At 42.0% G+C, this 21216-nt stretch overlaps 2 protein-coding genes across 3 annotated transcripts in view; one reads left to right on the top strand and one right to left on the bottom strand.

Annotated features, from left to right (window-relative positions):
* Positions 1–4213, top strand: part of b3gat2 (beta-1,3-glucuronyltransferase 2 (glucuronosyltransferase S)) — a 213891-nt gene extending 209678 nt beyond the window's left edge. The window contains exon 4 of the mRNA XM_041188337.1: positions 4127–4213. Coding sequence (XP_041044271.1) covers positions 4127–4213 — 87 coding nt within the window. The remainder of the gene's footprint in view (positions 1–4126) is intronic.
* A 739-nt stretch (positions 4214–4952) lies between these two features.
* Positions 4953–21216, bottom strand: part of smap1 (small ArfGAP 1) — a 338415-nt gene continuing 322151 nt past the window's right edge. For both annotated transcript variants that reach the window (XM_041188201.1, XM_041188202.1), the window contains 2 exons: positions 14270–14583; positions 4953–7007 (listed from right to left, as the gene is read on the bottom strand). In XM_041188201.1, the coding sequence (XP_041044135.1) occupies positions 6873–7007; positions 14270–14583 (449 nt within the window). In that variant the 3' untranslated portion in view covers positions 4953–6872. The remainder of the gene's footprint in view (positions 7008–14269; positions 14584–21216) is intronic.

Raw genomic sequence — 21216 nt, 5'->3', positions numbered from 1 at the left:
TAGCAACATGAAGTGATATGGTTTTGAGAACAGTTGCAGAATGTAAAGATCTTTAAGAGCTGAGTAGACTGAAATGGGTTTTGGATGGAAAATTATTTGGAATTTTTATACAGGATCTGGATGGGCTGAATTCCAAGAAATTTCCTAACACATTTACCTAAAATTGATCTTCTCATCATCCCTAATTGATCTCAAAGTGAAGGGAATGTTGTGAATTAATTTACAACTAACAGTGTGATAAACTTCTATTGAACTGGAAAGATGACAGCCATTTTTTCTTGAGAAAATCCTGGGAGTGATGACTTGCTTTACTGAGAAGCTATATCATCTTCCAACCTTTTAAAATGAGATTGTGAATATTTGTGATTAATTATGCAATGCAAAGTAAAATGGGTTCGGCCACCCCCTATTGCACTGTAACAAAAGCAATGATACTGAAGAAGGGGACATCGGGTACTTAATGCAACAGAAATTTATATTCTAAAGGAAAAAAGCTTTCATTTAAATAGCAACTTTCCACCAGCACCAGCCATCTCAAAGTTCTTTACAGCCAACAAAGCACTCATTGAATTGTAGTCATTGGTGTAATGCAGGAAAGGCCGTAGCCAATTTGCACACAGCAAACTCCGACAAATATCATAATGATCAGTTAACCCATTTTTGTGATGTTTGTTGAGGGACAAATATTGGCCAAAACAAAGAATATCTCCCCTGCTGTTCTTCAAAACAGTGCCATGGGACCCTTTACATCCACCTAAGGGCAGACAGTGCCTGGGTTTAACAGAATCACAGAATTTTAACAGCACAGAAAGAGGCCACTCGGTCCACCGTGTCTGCACCGGCTCTCCAAATGAGCATTATGACCTAGTGCCACTGCCTTGCCTTTTCCCCGTACCCCTGCACATTGTTTCTATTCAAATAATCATCTAAAGTCCTCTTGAACGTCTCGATTGAACCTACCTTCAACACACTTCCAGGCAATGCATTCCAGACCCGAACTACTAGTTGTATGAAAACGTTTTTTCTCTCATCACATTTGCTTCTTTTGCAAGTCACTTTAAATCTGTGCCTCTCTTTCTTGATCCTTTTACGAACAGGAACAGCTTCTCCCTATCTACTCTGTCCAGCGCCCTCCTGATTTTGAATATCTCTATCAAATCTCCTCTTAGCCTTCTCTCCAAGGAGAATAGTCCCAGCCTCTCCAATCTATCCTCATAGCCGAAGTTTCTCATTCCTGGAACCATTCTTGTAAACCTCTTCTGCACTCTCCCCAACATGTTCACACCTTTTCTATACTGTGCACAATACTTCCACTGAAGTCTAACAAGTGTCTTATATAAATTCAGCATAACCTCCCTGCTCTTGTACTCTATGCCCCTATTGATAAAGCCCAGGATACTATATGTTTTATTAACTGCTCTCTCCACCTGTCCCGCCACCTTTGATGATCTATGCACATGTACACTCAAGTCTTTCTGCTCCTGCACCCCTTTTTTATATTGTCTGTACATGTTCTTCCTACCAAAATACATCACCTCATACTTCTCCGCATTGAACTTCATCTGGCACCAATCTGCCCACTCCACCAACTTGTCTATGTCCTCTTGAAGTTCTACACCATCCCCCTCACAGTTCACAACATTCCCAAACTTTGTATCATCCGCAATCTTTGAAATTGTCCCCTGCACACCAAGATCTGAATCATTAATATAGATCAGGAAAGGCAAGGGTCCCAATACCAACCCCTGGGGAACTACTCCACAAACCTTCCTCCAGCCTGAAAAATATCCATTGACCATTACTCTGTGCTTCCTATTTTTCAGCCAATTTTGTATCCACATTGCTACTGTCCCTTTTATTTCATGAGCAATAGTTTCACAAGTCTGTTGTGTGGCACTGTGTCAAATGCCTTTTGAAAGTCCGTGTACACCACATCAACAGCATTTACCTTCAGCAATCTTTTCTGTTACCGCTTCAAAAAACTCCAAGTTAGTTAAACATGATTTCCCCTTTAGAAATCCATGTTGGCTGTTCCTTATCAATCTATATTTTTCCATGTGACTACTAATTCTATCCCAAATAATTGTTTCTAGAATCTTTGCCAACCACTGAAGTTAAACTGACTGGTCTGTAATTGCTGGGCTTATCCTTACAGCCTTTTTTGAACAAGGGTTAATGTTTGCAATTCTTCAGTCCTCTTGGCACCTCCCGAGTCTAGGAAAGACTGAAAGATTACGGCCAATGCCCCTGCAATTTCCACTCTCACTTCCTTCAATATTCTTGGATGCATCTCATCCGGTCCCGGTGCCTTGTAAACGTTAAGTACCGACAGTCTATCTAACGCTTCCTCCTTGCCAATTTTGAACCCTTCCAGTGACAGAGTTTCCTCATCTGTCACCATAGCCAGGGTAGCATCTACCTCCTTGGTAAAGACAAATGCAAAGCATTCATTTGATACCTCAGCCATGGCCTCTTCATGCATGTGTAAATTCCCTTTTAGGTTCCTAATTGGCCTTACTCCTCCTGCCACCGTTTTACTATTCATATGTCCATAGAAGACTTAGAATTCCCCTTTACGTTGGCTGCCAGTCTTTTTTCATAATCCCTCCTTGCTTCTCTAATATGCTTTTTCACCTCCCCTCTGAACCTTCTGTATTCCTCTTGGTTCTCAATTGTTTTTTCTACCTGACACCTGTCATAAGCACATTTTTTCTTCTTTATCTTAATTTTTCATCCAGGGAGCTCTGGATTTGTTTGCTCTATCTTTCTTTCGATGGAATATACCTTGACTGTGCTCAAATCAATTCCTTTTTGAAGGTAGTCCATTATTCAGCTAGTTTTTCCTGCTAATCTTTTGTTCTAGTCTATCTGGCCCAGCTCCGTTCTTGCCCCATTGAAGTCAGCTCTTGTCTTGTTAATTATTCTTATCCTGGATTGCCCATCATCCTTTTCTATCATCTTAAAACGTACAATACAATGAACACCGTCTCCTTAATGTTCCCCCACTGACACTTGAACTATTTGGTCCACTTCACTTCTAAGAGCCAGGCCCAAAAGTGTCTTTTCTTGTTGGATTGGATACACACTGCTGTAGAAAATTCTCCTGATCACAATCTAGGAACTTTTACCCCTCTCCACCCTTTACACTATCACTGTCCCAGTCTACATTCAGGTAATTAAAGTTCCCCATTATAACTACTCTATATTGACTGCATCTCTCTGCAATTTCCCTGCAGATTTGTTCTTCTACGTCCTTCTCACTATTTGGCTGTCTAAAGACTACACCCAGCAATGTAATTGCACCCCTTTTGTTCCTTAGCTCTAGCCAAATTGATTCTATCCTTGAACCCTCTGGGTCATCCTCTTTCTCCAGCACTGCAATGCTCTCCTTAACCAATACAGCCACCAACCTCCTCCTTTCCTATCTCTTCTGAAAGATCTTGTACCTGGAAATATTTAACATCCAGTTCTGTGTTTCATCTGAAAGGGCACCTCCAACAGTGCAGCCCTCCCTCAGTACTGCACTGGAGTGTCAGTTTTTATTTAGGAGCTCAAGTCCTGGATTGGGACTTGAACAATCTTCTGACTCAGAGGTGAGAGTGCTACCAACTGAGCCACAACTGACACACAAAGATAGATTGATAGAAGAAGTAATTCTTTCAAAATAGAATGCTAGGTCAGGATTGTATAGATTGATTGGGATTGTTCCCCTTAGAACAGATGTTAGGGGAGATTTAATGGAGGCATTCAAAATTGAGGAGGTTTGATAAGAGTAGTTAGGGAGAAACTGCCCTCACTGGCAAGAGGGTCAGTAATCAGAAATCATAGGTTTAAAGTATTGGTAAAAGATTTAGGGGAAAATGAGGCTTTAAGAAAATGCAACCTGTTATGATGATCCAGAATGCACTGCTGAAAAAAGTAGTGGAAGTAGACTCAATAATCAATTTCAAAAGGGAATTGGATAACTAACTTAAAAGGTGAAATGTGCAGGGCCATGGGCAGAAAGCAGGGGAGTGGGATCATTTGGAAAGCTCTCTCAAAGAATCGACATAGGCATGACAGGCTAAATGGCCTCTTCCTCTCCTACACATTTCACCAAAAATAAATTCTTTCCTTTATGTTTTAGGTGCTTGTTTGGCACACACGGACCGAGAAGGCAAACCTTGTTTTTGAGCCTAAACACAACCAGGACGTAATTCACATTGAAGTCTAGAAATCACTGGTTTGAGACTGTCGAGGGTTATGTGGACATGGAGGCCAGCACATGCCCTAGAAAAGCTATGTCTAAACAGTCTACAACGTGGATTTATGACAGCAGCAGGAAGATGAAGCTATTCACTTGGGACATATTTCAGGCAAAACACAGTTCACAGAAGTTTCAATCTCAAATCAACAGTTTACAGAAGTTTCATATTTCCCCATCTGCATGTTTCTTAGCATGACATTCATTTCAATAAAATATGTGCCATAAACAAATGAAACATAGTTCTTCTGCTTGCGTAGTTGAGTCATTTTTATAACTGCATGCTTCAAATTTTCCACTTTTAAAAATGCTTTTGCTACAAGGCAGTATAAACTGATTCTTTTGATAACACTTCAATCCTATTCCTTAACATATACTGAATGCAGTACAGTTCTGGTGAATAGCAATATACTAATTGGTGCATTCACACTAGACAAGTTTAGTGCAAAGCTAAAATCACTCACGCTGACACTAAACATGCCTCGTGTAAATCAGCTAAGACCAGAGTTGATTCTGAAGGGAAAGAGTGATGTTACCTGTATTGATGTTAGTGGGGCCCCGAATCTGACTGCATTTACACTATAACGTGACATTAGTGCAATACTAAACTGGCTATCATAAACATTGAGGGTTACAGTGTGAATGAACCCACCAGTGTTCCCAGCTCAGGACAGCAAACAACAAATGAAATGACTAAAGACACAAAACATGCACACAGATAGTGGTTTAATTGATTTAATACAGGGAAGTAACATACTTGCTATACTAGGCACCATAAAATGTAAACACAGCCGCAGTAATAAACCTGGATGTAGCTCTAGGGAAATTCAAGGTTAATGGAAGTTACCCTGTCCATGTTTGGTGCATTTAGTTGATAACTCTTCACTTTAATTATCTGTTATTAAGTGGCCTTTAAGGTTTAACAAAGCTATAATACTCAAAAGCTTTTAAAAAACAGTTGCCCTTTATATTACCGGTGAAGTACTAGTAACACTACTTTAAAATCTGTGAATACAGAACCATTAACTCTTAAGGTGTGACAGTATGGTGTCATCAATAATTTGTAAGTGGTATGGTATTTTTTGAAATGTTCAGGGGTAGGAATTCAAATTCAGTGCCCGTTAGCATGAGATTTTTTTACTTTCAAAGGAAATGGGCAGCAAATCACGGGCTGGTGAGCACAGAATCGGAACTTCTGTCCCAGGTGTTTTGCTGCTGCATCTCAACCTATTAACTAAAGCTTACTTCCCCAAAGAAAAGGTAACCTCTCAGATAGGTTGGTGATTCAAAAAGATATCGACGGGAGAAAAAAATTCATAAAAATATTCTTTTCGCTTGTCTTTTGAAAGACCTACAGACATTCAAAATTGGTTCACATAATTGAAAACAAATTTAGAACATTTGTCGGACAAAATATTAAATGAGCTAATGCTGCAATATTTAGTGGCATTGTGCGTGAAGTGTTTCAAGACTGATGGCCAAAATAAATTAAACATTAGTGACAACATTGAAAACATATATAGGCTCCTTACACTTCGATATGTACAAAGTTAGCAATTACAGATTATCGTGGTATTGAAAATTCCTAATGGTTAATCATTTTTACCAGTGTTACTGAATTTTTGTTTCAAATAGCTGAGAATTTCAGCTTTGTTAAACACAGATTTATAGCAGACTTAAGGGCATGTGTTACCTATTTATCAGTGCACCTTGTGACAGGTTAGCAGTTTGCATTACGGTCAATTACAGTCAATATTTGTCTTTTAATATTTAATCCAATGCACTGCTAAAGTTTTTTCAAAGGAGATGGGTGTGATATAAGGTGATACAGATCACCCAACTGTGAGAAACCTTTAAGCAGAGAAAGTGAAAAGTTTACTGTCAGATTAAGATGCGATAAGGCATAGAGAACCTCTGGGACTGCCAGTTAAGAATGGGTAGCTTGTTAATTGTAGTAAAACAGTTCAAACCTGAGTTGCAACATATGTATTTTGTTTCCAATTGCTGGGATCTAAACCCAAACATCAGTTCAAATGACTCACTCTACCATCCAGATTTATTTTTCTTCTAACTTTGCTTTCTGTTATTTGCTCCACATCATTATATCACCATAAAGAAAAGAAACAAATGGTTGGAACAAAAATAAAAAAGATGGTATTCCAAGAACAGCTTTTTAAACACATTTACACCTAGTTATTTAGCACACATCAGCTCATACAATTTCTTCTACAGGGAGTTCAGGTGATGTTTGTTAAGAGTACTGGGTTTTTGGAGGGAGGGAAGTTACTAAACTGACAATTCACTGTCCTTTCCCCGAGCAGTACAAGTACTAGCTACAAGTCACATAACAATATCATTACAATTTATTCTAAACTGCTCAGACAGCATGTGACGGATACATTTTAGAAAAAGATGGTGGTGAGGAAAACTTCTGTACTGGTATTCCATAGTTTAACCAGGGAATGACTTAATTAGACTGAATCAACAATAGACTGCCAGGAATGGTCTAGATCAACTAGGTAATATTTGCAGTCAAATCAGGGCATTTCTTTTTACATAGATAAAATAACAAGTCTGTTATGCAATCAAGAGATGATGGATAATTCCAGTATGGTGGCCTTATTTTGCTTCATTTCCACAGTTGAGTACTGAGAGTCTGGCCTGTAGGACTGCCTGTCCATCCTCCCATTGTGCCTGCAGATTGGCTGAAGCCCATCACACCACTGGGGCAACTCAGATTCATCCCTGCCATCTGCTGATTCATCTGTGAACACAATGAGACAAAAACATTTACAATCTTACGCCCAACTATTGAAATCCTATCCATGTGGTAAGTGAATCACCAACCTCCTTGCTAACTTTTTAAACTACTAAAGGAGACACACACACTGAAGAAAAAAAGGAACATGAGATAGACAATGATTGTGCACACACTCAGCAGGCAGATACATACAAAATTAATGGGCAGGCATAAAAAAAAAGCTAGTCCATCAGGTCTCCCCAATAGCTTCAGCATTGTGACTGAACACCTCCACCTTCGATCTTCATCTCTCCCAACAGCCATATAATCTCCTGGGATATGAGAGAGGATGGAAGAAAATAAAACAGCAAGAAGGCATACGCGCGGGCGAGCGTGTGGGTGCGAGTAAGGACAGGGAGGTAACATGTAGGAGAGGTGATGTAAGAGCACAGATAACCAGGGAACAAAGTGCTTGTGATTGAGGAACATGCACACATGAGAAAGTATGCATGTGTGAGAAAGGAAAAGCTCTCACATGCACAACACAGAGATTCCTGAGAGAACATTTAAATGTAAATTTTAATAATTAACAGCTGGTTTCCATAAGACATGAGTCAACGTCTCTTCTAGACACAAAACCCGCATGGTTAAATTAAATTCATCTGGAAAACTTGTAAGTTATGAGTGGTGTGGTTGGTGAAACATTTTTAATTATGGAATGAAGGGCATCAAAAATCATAAGCTCATCCTATCTCCTTTCCTAAGCAAGGCTCGCAGAAGAAAAGAAAGGATGAACATCAAATGAATGCTGTACAAGCTGTTTTACCACTGTTCGGATAGCAACACCATCAATTGAGACTGCACACATTACTGTGACTTACACAACTCTTGATAAGCAAGTTATCAAACTGGAGTACATTTTGAAGAGTCTGTTGTTATATTTCATCAAGGTGGTCTAATCAGCATCCAAATTAAGAATGCACAAAAAATCCTGACTGCTACATGAAAGTACTTGCTATATACATGAGGAACTCTCCAAATGCTTTGCCAAACATCTGTAATTTATAGACTCAGACATTTACAGCACAGGAGGCTGCCATTTGGCCCCATCATGTCCATGCCGGTCAACAAAGATCTGACGACACTAATCCCATTTTCTAGTGCTTGGCCCATTGTCCTGGAGGCTATGGCAACGCAGGTGAATTTCCAAATAAAAATCCATTCTATACAGATGCCATCAGAAAGCTATTACTGGGATTGCTCCTAATAGTCAATAGGAAGGAAATCCACTGCTTTACTATCAAATTGGCAGGAAAAGCAATGTTCTTTTTCATACAGACACCACATATCTTATGATGCACTGCCTAATATAGAAGTAATAGCAATGCCCCAAGGGTTCCATATCTGGGCATGAACGGAAAAACAGAAAAAAAACTAATTAATTTAAAAGCCCATGTGTTCAAGTGTAAAAGCAAGGTAATTTATCACACGGGGAGGCAGTGGTGTAATGGTTTTGTCACTGGACTGGTAATCCAGAAACCCAGGATAATTTGAACCAGGGTTCAAATTCCACCACAGCAGATGGTTGAATAAACCTGGATAATAAATAAAAACCTGGAATTAAAAGTCTAATGATAGCCATGAAAACCGTTGTCAATTGTAAAAACCCATCTGGTTCACTAAATGCCCTATAGGGGAGGAAGCCTGCCATCCTCATCTGCTCTTGACTCTTAAATGCCTTCTGAAATGGCCGAGCAAGCCATTCAATAAAAAGGAATAAAACAAGATGGACCACCTGGCATCAACCTAGGGACTGGAAACGACAACGGAAGTCTCAGCCCTGTCAACCTTGCAAGGTCCTCCTTACTAACATCTGGGCACTTGTGCCAAAATTGGGAGAGCTGTCCCCCAGACCAGTCAACAACCTCACATAGTCACACGAACGGAATCTTACCTTACAGATAACCACCATCACCACCCCGGGGTAGGTCCTGTCCCACCAGCAGGACAGACCCAGCAGAGGTGGTGGCATAGTGGTATACAGTTGGGAGGGAGTTGCTCTGGGATTCAATGTCGATTCCAGACCTCATGAAGTAAGGAAACATCCCGCTGATTACCACGTACCACCTTCCCTCAGCTGATGAATCAGTGCTCCTCCATGTTGAACACCACTTTAAGGAAGCACTGAGGGTGTCAAGGGAACAGAATGTACTCTAGGTGGGGGAGTTCCATCACGAAGAATGGCTCGGTAGCACCACTACTGACCGAGCTGGCTAGATCCTAAGGGAGATGGGATCCCAAGGCAGGTAGCGAGGGAACCAACAAGGGTGAAAAACATAATGCAGATGTATCTGTCCATGACAGTATCGGTAGGAGTGACCACCACACAGTCCTTGTGGAGGCGACAGCCCGTCTTCACATTGAGGTACCTCCATCATGTTGAGTGGCACGACCACTGTGCTAAATGGGTTAGATTTCAAAAAGATCTCGCAACTTAAGACAGGGCATCTTTGGGGCGCTGTGGGACATCTGCAGCAGCAGAATTATACTCAAACACAATCCGTAACCTCATGGCCTGGCATATGACCCACTCTATCATCATCACCAAGCCAGGGGGATCAATCCTGGTTCAATGAAGAGTGCAGGAGGGCATGCCAGGAGCAGCACCAGGAAATGAGGCGTCAACATGGTGAAGCAATAACACAGGACTACTTGTGTGCCAAACAGCATAAGCAGCAACTGATAAACAGAGCTAGACGATTCCACAACCAAGGGATCAGATCTAAGCCCTACAGTCCTACCACATTCAGTCGTGAATGGTGGTGGACAATTAAATAACTCACTGGAGGAGGAAGCTCCACAAATGATGGAGGAGCCCAGCACATCAGTGCAAAAGATAAGGCATTTGCTACAATCTTCAACCAGATGTGCCGAGTGGATGATCCATCTCGGCCTCCTCCAGAGGTCCCCAGCATCATAGATGCCAGTCTCCAGCCAATTTGATTCACTCCATGTGATATCAAGGAACGGCTGAAGGCACTGGCTACTGCAAAGGCTATGGGCCCTGACAATATTCTGGCAATAGTACTGAAGACTTGAGCTCCAGAACTTGCCACGCTCCTAGCCAAGCTGTTCCAGTACAGCTACAACACTGGCATCTACCTGGCTATGTGGAAAATTGCCCAGGTGCGTCCTTACACAAAAAGCTGGACAAAATCTAACCCGGACAATTACCACCCCATCAGTCTACCCTTGATCATCAGTAAAGTGATGGAGGTGGTCATCAACAATGCTATCAAGTGGCACTTGCTTTGCAATAACCTGCTCAATTTGGGTTCTGCCAGGGCCACTCAGCTCCTGACGTCATTACAGCCTTGGTTCAAACATGAACAAAAGAGCTGAACTCCTGAGGTGAGGTGAGGTGAGTGACTGCCTGTGACATCAAGGCAGCATTTGACCGAATGTGGCATCAAGGAGCCCTAGCAAAACTGGAGTCAATGGGAATGAGGGGGAAAACTCTGCTGGTTGGAGTTATACATGCCATAAAGGAAGATGGTTGTGGTTGTTGGAGGTCAATCATCTCGGCCTCAGGACATCACTGCAGGAATTCCTCAGGGTAGTGTCCTCAGCCCAACCATCTCAGCTGCTTCATCAATGGCCTTCGTTCCATCATAAGGTCAGAAGTGGGGATGTTCGCTGATGATTGCACAATGTTCAGCACCATTGGCGACTCCTCGGATACTGAAGCAGTCTATGTCCAAATGCAGCAATGGGCAATATCCAGACTTGGGCTGACAAGTAGCATATAACATTCACGCCACAGAATTGCCAGGAATTGAACATCTCCAATAAGAGAGAATCTAACCATCGTCCCATGACATTCAATAGCATTACCATCGCTGAATCCCCCACCATCAACATCCTGGGGTGTTATCATTGACCAGAAAATGAACTGACCAGCCCTATAAATACTGTGGCTACAAGAGTAGGTCAGAGGCTAGGAATTTTGCAGTGAGTAACTCCCCAAAGCCTGTCCACCATCTACAAGGCACAAGTCAGGAGTGTGATGGAATACTCTCCACTTGCCTGGATGAGTGCAACTCCAACAACACTCAAGAAGCTTGACATCATCCAGGACAAAGCAGTCCACTTGACTGGTACTCCTTCCACAAACATTCACTCCCTCCACCACCGACAAATAGTAGCAGCAGTGTGAACTATCTACAAGATGCACTGCAAAAAAATCACCAAGACTCCTTAGACAGCACCTTCCAAACCCACGACTATTACCACCCTGAAGGACAAGGGCAGCAAATACATGGGAACACTGCCACCTGCAAGTTTCCCTCCAAGCCACTCACCATCCTGACTTGGAAATATATCGCTGTTCCTTCACTGTTGCCGGGTCAAAATCCTGGAACTTCCTCCCTGTGGGTGTACCTACATCACATGAACTGCAGCGGTTCAAGAAGGCAGCTCACCACCACCTTCTCAAGGGCAATTAGGGATGGACGATACATGATTGTCTAACCAAGGATGTCCACATCCAGTAAATGGATTTTAAAAATTCCCTTTAAAAATTAGCGCAATTCATACTAATAGCAACAGTAAATATTCTTTTAACCTGCTACAATTGGTTGTCGGTGCTCCTGAACTATTTATTGGAAGGACAGGGGATGATTGGAGAAGTCAACTAGAGTTATTCTCCCCCAGACCTACTCCAAACGTGATGCAGAGACTCAGGACTGGATGAATGTTTCAAGAGCCAGCCATTCACTGGCAACTTTCATAGGTGAAGAATGGCTGTTTGGATGAGGATTTAGAGGGATGCTGGCACCTAGGGCTGGTGGGAACTAGGCACCTCTGCAACTAAGTTATTGCAATCAGTTGGAACACACATTAATGATGCTCTTCAGAATGATCACTGATAGTTAATTAGTGCGATTTATCTTATAAATGCTTTTTCATTCCATTCAGAATCATCAAATATGAATCCTTTTGCTGAGAGATTAGGGTAGGCAACTGTTACATTAATTTTGGATGCATTTAATTCAAACATATTATTAATCTAATCAGGTACAGCATCAAAAACAGAATGCGACGCCAAGAGGAACAACTATCCCCTAATGCACCCCTGGAACAATGCAATATCCAAACCAAGAAAGAAAAGGATGATCGCAGGTTCTGTCGCTGCTCAATGTTAAGTTGGCCATCTCACCTTGAGCAGTAGCTGGTGAACTACTAAAGGTCTTAGCCATCCAGGAAACAGAACGGAGAAATAGATAAAAATAATTGTCTGCCTGTAATCAGGTAATAACACTGAGGCTTGGCTATAATATGGTTAAGTAGCTTGGTGACACTACTTGACCTCTTTTCCTTATTATTCTTTCATGAGATATGGTGTCAATGGCAAGGCCAGCATCTGTTACCCATCCCTAATTGCCCGTGAAAAAGCGGTGGCGAGTGGTTTTTTTTTAGTAGTTTGGTACAACTGGTTGGCTTGCTAGGCCATTTCATAGGTCAATCACTGTGGGTCTGGAGTCACATGTGGGCCAGACTAGGTAAGGATGGCAGACTTCCTTCCCTATAAAGGACATCAGTGAACTAGAGTTTATATGACAAAAAATGCTAGTTTAACGGTACCATTATGGAGACTAGATTTCAATTCCAATTTTTAATAATTAATTAATTGAACTTCAATTCCACCAGTTGCCACTGTGGGATTTCAACCCATCTCCCCAGGACATCAGTCTGGGCCTCTGGATTACTCGTCCAGTGACATTACCACTATGCTACTGTTTCCTCCCATAGATTTGATGTAGAGTTTTAAATTGCATTCCCCCAGTTCTGTAAATCAGTTATTCATTACAGAATTCTCTGATTTTCTTTCTAATTCATTTCAATGGAAAAGACTATTTGGACAACAGGATGGCAATCTGCATGGCCAGTTTGAGAGCTAGGTGTCAAGTTCAAAATCTACCCAACTTGGTCCACATTAATGATAAATCACCATTTGGAACCTGTCCTGCCTTTGGGACAGGAATGGAGAGAACACAATTAAGTGTAATGTTGGGTCTGACAGTCCTAATAAAAAAAACAGCAATCAAAAAAAAAAACATTGATGTAACATTTCCTTTATATATGATAGCACTTTTAGTTTCATTAGTGCAGCTATTTGTTCACTGGGAGTAGTTGTGCTTCAGGATCAAGACAATTTTGGTGAGCCCAACGAGGTTCACTGGAGTCGGAGGTAGGCCAGGAAAGCATTAATTAGCAATTGTGTTAGACTATTGCTATTCTTCAGGTATGGCAAGCAAACAGGCTTTTTATAGAAGAGAATATACACTGTCTATTTGTACCAGCCTGGACTCAACGCTGTATTAATTGCAGTACTGGTCACTTATGAATTCTCAAGTCATTTTCATCTGTGGCACACCCATGACAAACAGTACATGCTATAAAGTTCTGTTTTATAGACTGATTGTTTAGCATCCATAAATCTATACTGTGCGTCAAATTGGCTTTAGTTTTGCAATAGGTGTCTAAACATTTTTAAAATTTAAACAGCAGACAGTAGCAAATTTATTGAACTTGGAAACCTCCCTTCCAATGTTCATTCCCAAATGCCGTTTCAACTGCCTTAATGTCTTCCCATAGCAAGGAATGGATCACTTGCTCTCGATTACTTACTGGAGATTGAGCATCCGTTTCCACATTACATCCAACTGATTCCAAATCCCAGGCAGAGCTGTGTACACTACACCCAACAAGGGAGATAAATTTTAATGGCTATTCACAATTTGAGATCTGAATTCCCAACATTTTTTCTTCCCCGTTACATTGGGCCACAGTTAATATAATATTCATTGAGGTAGTCAGTAATTTTATTGTTATTTTAAGAAACCTATTATGTCAGTATATAATATGAGCTTTCCACAATCAAAATCCTGTAGCGTGAATTGATTGCTAATAAAAAAGGAACATTTTTAGTTATAGCCTTTGTGGCAATGATTAATGTCACATCTCAGGCAGCTATCTTCACAGCACCCACTAGTGTAACACTGGCACTTTTTAATTGATACAGAAACATGGAAAGCACAACCATCATCCGTTTGATTTATTGTGATGAAGAAACAATGCAGCAAACTTCCTCAGACAAACCCAAATGGTAATTTTTAGTCTACAAAGCAAGAATTCAGTGTTCCATTTTATTGATAATCAATTAACCTGCTGTGAAGTTTCTTGCTTTACTCCTCTTTACTAAATCAATATGTGGCTTCACTAACCTGACTGAGGTTCCACTGTGGTTGCTGGCTTTGTTGCACACTGTATGAATTTCCCACCATTCCTCCTTGAGGAGCCATCATATTCTCCGGGACTCTGATGGCACCAGTTGGCGCATTACCCATAAATCCATTTGGCATTCCAATGCCAACCACCATCCCCGCTGGCTGGGCCACCATCCCAACTGGTTGTCCCATCATATTTCCCATCATACCAGTGGGTGCAGGCATAGGTGCTCCAAGGCTAGGGAAATTAGGGTAACTGGCTGCAGGGTGTGAGACATATGGCATTGGAGAAGGTGCCATGAATACAGCAGCTGAAATGAAAGAACGCAGTGAAAATACAAAGTTAAATCGGGACACAAACAATTCAGTACACTCTTCATGAAAGTGGAAACCAACTTAAGTGAAATTGCATAAGAAATTCAAACAACATTCCCTTCACCCTCTGGTACATTGTGGCTGCAGTCCGTACAATCTTTAGGATGTACTTTGACATTATCTACCTCCCTGAAATCTCCACAAGAGAAGGAATGTTGTGGAAAGATCATCAGGTTGAATTCAGTGTCGTCAGCCCTCACCACAAGCTCCACTCTTTTGCTGTCGTATCTGACCCCAAAATGAGCTTTCAGCTACATAGCCATGCCGTCACTGACAGCATAGCCAGAATCTTCGAGTCAGCGTGCGGGGGCGGGTCACGCTTGCCGACGTGTAAAATGACGCATGGTGACGTCGGCCGTGCGTCCTGGTGTCACTGCACGTCATTCCGATCCTCAGTTCGGCTGGTTGCAGCGGAGTCGGCTGCGTGCCCGCTGAACTGTCAAAGGCCTATTAAGGTCATTTAAAGATTAATTAAAGTGATTAACCTTAAGGTTGATGGGCAGGCGAAGAGTCCTGCTGGCCTTCGCATTTTTCATGAAACCTCATCCACAGGCAGGATGCAGGTATCATGAAGTGTTTATAAATTGAATGAAAGTTTTTATTAAAGTTCATTGACATGTCCCAGCTCATGTGACACTGTCACATGAGGGGACATGTCTTAAAAAAACTTTTTTCTTTATTAAAATTTTTAAAAATCAAGCTAATATCCCTGAAGCAGCTCTGTGCCTCAGGGAGATTTCTGTGCTCTTTCGCACGCATGCGTGGAAGACCGCAGGCCCCAGCTCAGCCTACCCACCCCTGTCTGCACAGGCAGCGCTCCGCACTTCCAGAAGCGCGTCACGCTGGGCAGGCCTTAATTGGTCTGCCCTTGCAAAATGGCAGCGCGCAGCCCGTTGTGAGCAGCAATCGCCTGCACACCTGCTCGCTCCCGCCCAACCCACCCCGACGGGGAGAAAATTCTCCCTCATGTGTTTTCACTTTCATATCATCACCTGACTTCTCCCCTGGCTTCACTGCCTGGGCCCTAAGCTCTGGAATTCAAGGTGTCTTAGCTGGCTGGTTGGTTTGTTTAGCTCTTTGTGAACCATGTCCAGAATTTTGGTTCTGTATTAAGCAGTTCAATATCACAGCTGTATTGTTTATCTAGGTAAATCACTATTTGTAAATACTCCAGTTCAACAGTTTACCCAGTAGGAAAAGTGTCCAGTTTTTTGATGTGACTCAGGGTGTATGGAATCGCTTGTCCTATCCAGTAACAATTGAGTGAGTGCTCAACAGGTCTGGCAACATTGGTGGAGAGAGAAACAGAGTTAACAATTCTGGTCAATGAAGGGTCATTGACCTGAAACATCAGGCGAGAATTTACGCTTCCCCCGTTGGCGTGTCTTAAGGCAGGAGGCTCGTAAAAATGCAGCCTTCCCACCACATACACACTTGGCCCCAACCTTCTCCCAATTTTGGGGGGGGGGGGGGGGGGGGGGGGGGGGGGGGGGGGGGGGGCGTGGAGGGACAGGAACAACACCTTCCATGTACCCATTGCAGGCACCCCCCACTGCTCCTCTCAAACCCGGCCCCTTCACCCTGCTCACTGGGTTCTGCCAGTCAGGGTCCGCTAATATATCAGACTTCAGGTTACGGAGGCTAGACTATTATCTTCTTGGCGGGGATGGGGGGGGGGTGCTGTCCCAGAGGTGGCCACCGCTCCAACATGGTGCCTGCTGGGCCTTACAGAGCTGTTGGCCAATCAGGTTGGCTGGAAGCTCCCTAAGGCAGGACCTCATACCTAGGTGGGTCAATTAACTGAGTGTAAATTGGCCATGGGGGCAGCCAGCTTTTTTGTTTGGGTGGGTGCACACGCTTCCCCATTAAGTTCAGCCCACTAACTCTTCCCCTCCACAGCCTGACCTGCAGAGTTTTTCAAGCATTTTTGGTTATTCCATTAGGGTTGAATGACAAAGAGTGGGAGGAGGCTTATGCGCAGCATAAACAGCAGCATAGACCAGATGGGCTGAATGTATGATTAACCATGTTATATTTGTTGATTTGTGAATTGAATCCCTTTTCAACATGTAGCTACAATAAAACTCAACCAGTTTAAAGTGACCTGCAGATCTTTATGTAAGTAGTGTTTGGCTCAACACACCCCCTCCACCCCACCCCATACGAAAAAGATATCTGAATGTTATGTAGAAGTATACAGTGATCTAATGCACACAAAGGAGGAAACGTGGATAGCTTGCAACAATTTCTGTTATCTTGTCAAATTTTTGCAAACACAGGTTTGCAGTTTTCACAGAAAAATGAACAGAATTGCAAGAAATTTCCCTATGAAATACCTGTTGAAGATCCCAAAATCCTATGCAATGCGAGCTCAATTTGACTTAAGTCAAACAGTTGACCTGTTTGGAGTAAAATTATACCTGGTTGTAAACCAACATTGTTGTACTGGGTAACCTAAATGGAAGCTTCCTGATTTGTCACTTTCTAAAACAGTCTCCTGATCCTAGCTTATTGCAGCGCTGAGTTTAAAGGCCAATTGGATGAGGCTAGATCATTTCTGAAGCGTTATCTTGACAATCCCACGTCATATTCCTTGGATCTTCAACCCAACCACTGCCAAGTTAAGCTATATTTAAAAAAATTAATTGCATCTTTTCTGAGGAAACACGCAGGGAAGCAAGCATGGCACTGAGCTATTAATTAACTTCAGGAAGTATAATTATTAACAAATCATCTAAAATGCAGCAGTGAAGGCTGCTAAAATGCATAGCAGGAAGAAATTTATTAATATTAAATGGAGGTGCCCACTTTTAGCTGGTATGCAGTAAATACAACAGTATTTAGCACACACCATGTCCTCAATGCAATGGATATGCATCCAGTGCCTTCTTGTACCAAAACTGCCTATTTCAGTTTTATCTCAACCTGTGCTGCTGATATTTCAGAAACCTAGTGGGCTGGTAATTGCAATTGTGAGAGACTAACTAGTGAAAATAATTTCATTATCGGAAGCTGGGTGTTTCAGTCTGCTGCATTTTTTTCCCTCCCAAGATGTCCGTAGATTGGTAAGCTGAAGTTTCAAGCGCTGGAATCAGGTCAGGAGATGTCAGAAGGGCAGGAGGGGACAAGGGTCAGGTCAGTCAGGGTGGATGGATCAGGAGGTGGATCAGGGATGACAGACGTTGTCAACCACTCTTTTATTCATCTGAAGGAACAACTAACAGGATAATGCCCAGGTCAATCAAAATGATCACTCGCTCTCATTGAAAAATAGGCAAGTAGAGCAACTGTCGTTGTAAAATACAGACATGTTATTTCTGAACTCAAGTCAAGTGAAAATGTTTACAGGGCTACAAATTGGCACTTGATTTCTCAGATCACTACTTCCCAATCCAAGCCTCAAGTTTTTGAGGAATGAGTAGAATAATCATCTCAGCTGGCTATACAATTAATACTGATACATTTTAGTCAGAATAACAAGATGAGGCAATACAAGGTAAATAGCACAAATATAAAAATAGATTGCAAGAACAGCTAAACCTAAGAGTGTGCACAAACCTTTAAATGTTTGGAAAGCAGTTAATAAAGCATATGGGATCCTAGGCTTTTTAAACTGACGCATAAAGGACAAAAGCCAGGAAGTTATGCTAAACCTACAGAGAACATTAGTTCGACTGGACTACTCTTAGAAAGCAAGTCGATGGGCCAAATGGCTTCCTTTGTACTGTACTATTCAACGGTAACCAGAGTGCATCCAAAATCCTGAATGGTCACAAAAAAGCAAAAGAGAAAACCAAGCTCCTTCTCGGGTTTGTAGTGGACATGGTAAAATAGCTTGGAGTTTTCATTTACTCCCAATAGCTAATTTACTCCTTGTTTCCTAAAGTTGCTGATTAGATGTGAATTTTCGGTTGTGTCCTCAGATTCTACTGTTTTAGACAAAGTCAAACAGCTCAGCAAGGTCTAAAGAGTCTAGACAATTCTAAACCGGTTTTTTAAATTATCTGAACAACAGTAATCACATCACCTTTTTCTTTCCAGGGAGAACATGTTCAATTTATGCAATTGCTAGCCACCCCTCCTCCATATTCTGCTTGGCTTCAGTGTCCTACAAATAGCTGCAATATTCATCGTGTATATCCAGTTTCCTTTTGAAATCATTTGTCTCCATTTCCACCACCCTCGTAGGTAGCGAATGCCGGATCATTGCCACTCACTGTGTAAAAATGTTCTTCCTCACGTTACAGACAGGAGGGGGGGATTAATTTAAACAGCATTAATTTCTCCTCTCACCACTCGTCCATAAACAGAAAGGTGTTTTGATTTGTTTCCCTCTTTATAAGCAGTGGTGAATTTACCAACCCCCAGGTTTTTGAGTGATTCAATTTTCTATTAATAACCCCACAGCAAACTCGAGATAGGTTGAACTCAAAAGGTTAGTTTGCACTAAATGCAGGAATGGGGGTCGCAAAGTCATCTCTACACTCAGACAGTAAAGAGAGGGATAGGGAAAAGAAGGCTTTACAGAACAAAGACCACAGAGAAACTAAATATTGGTTCACATGAGTTCCAGAGTCCAGAATCAAAGTCCAATGTGGTATTCCTTCAGAGGCTGGTGGGCTGAAGACTGATACTGGATAATTCACTTTCCCAGTGGCGTTGACTTCATGCGTTGAGATAGGCATGCAGGATCAGCTTTGTAGGTGGTGGTACAGAATTTTCAGCAAAGCAGTGTAGACGGGGTCAGGTGTCATACCTGGGCTGAGCTCCTTGTTTGTCAGGTTGCTAGTCAGATGATAAAAAGCAGACTGAACTATTCAGCTCAGCAAGACAATAGTAACAGGCTCAACAAGCTAGAGGACTATGTCACATGAACCCCCGCTCCACCCCACCCCTTTCCCCCCCCAACACCTCTCCACCCAGTCTCCAACAAAGAATGTGTATCTATTGTTTGGAACGCGGCTGAGTTTCGAAGATTGCTAAATGTCTCAGCCATTATAAATTGAAAGAAAGGTTGCAGGGCCTTTTGTCTTAGCAGATCACTAGACTCCTTCTGGCCAGCCTGGGTAATTAAATGCAGATGGCCTTTGTATAGCTCTCTTTGAAGTTGGGCTGTACAGTACACAGGTAGTCATTAGTGGCTCCTCAGAGATAATGAGGTGAGTGTTTCCCTGAAACTGCAACATGGCTTTTGTTCAGTGATCACAGACACACATAGATTTTGAAGATTTTGAGGATCTTGTTCAGTTTTAAAATTTACAAAGTAGTGATGAGGATATCTATATATATTTTACAAAAATACACAGGGTGAGGTCTTAATCCCTCATACCTACGTCTCATGTCCAAACCTTAAATCTGTGTTCTCTAGTCCTTGTCTCATCAGTTAATGGGGACAATTTTCTTTGTCAATGTTTCTAAACCTGTCAGAATCTTGTATATCTTGTCAAATAGCCACTTAACCTCCTCTGCTCCAAGGAGAACAACCCTAGCTTCTCCAACCTAACCTTGTAGCTAAAATCTCTCGTCCCTGGAACCATTCTCGTAAAACTCCTTTGCACTCTCTCAAGACTCTCACATACTTCCTAAAGTGTGATCAGAACTGGATGTAATACCTTAGGTCTGACCGAACCAGAGCTTTATAAAGTTCAGCATAACTTCCTTGCTTTGATACTCAATACCTTCCATTTATGAAGCCCAAGATCCCATATGGATTGCTGACCACTCTCTCAGTATATTCTACCACTTTCAAAGATCTATGCACATGAAGCTGCAGGTCCTTCTGTCCTGCACATTTAGAACTCTGCTATTAAATCTATATTGTATCTCCCTATCCCTAATCCATCTGACAAAATTCATCATCTTGCACTTCTCTATTAACTTCTACAAAAATAATATTGTAACGTTTTTGTAGACAAAAAAGGAAAACAAATTAATTCCAATATGCCCAACTATATACCTTTTATAAATATCAACTCTAGTTGTGCCTAACCAGAGCTTTATAAACGTTTAGCATAACTTCCCTGCCTCTGTACTCAATTTATTGGCCCTAGCAAAACTGGAGTCAATGGGAATCAGGGGAAAAACTCTCCAATGGTTGGAGTCATACCTAGCACAAAGGAAGGTGGTTGTGATTGCTGGAGGTCAATCATCTGAGTTTCAGGAGTTCCTCAGGATAGTGTCCTAGGTCTAATCATCTTTAGCTGCTTCATCAATGACCTTCCTTCCATCATAAGGTCAGAAGTGGGAATGTTCGCTGATGATTACACAATGTTCAGCACCATTCGCAACTCCTCAGATACTGAAGCAGTCCATTTCCAAATGCAGAAAGACCTGGACAATATCCAGGCTTGACCTGCCAATTGGCAAGTAACATTCATGCCACGCAAGTGCCAGGCCATGGCCAACTCCAACAAGAGAGCGTGTGACTATCACTCCTAGACATTCAATGACATTACCATTAATGGATACCCCATTAACATTCTGGGGGCTACCACTGACCAGAAACTGAACTGGTCTAGCCATATAAATATTGTGGCTACAACAGCTGGTCAGAAGCTAGGAATCCTGTA

Source organism: Carcharodon carcharias, chromosome 5 (assembly GCF_017639515.1).
Source record: "Carcharodon carcharias isolate sCarCar2 chromosome 5, sCarCar2.pri, whole genome shotgun sequence".
NCBI lineage: Eukaryota > Metazoa > Chordata > Chondrichthyes > Lamniformes > Lamnidae > Carcharodon > Carcharodon carcharias.
This window is presented reverse-complemented; position numbering and strand designations above follow the sequence as displayed.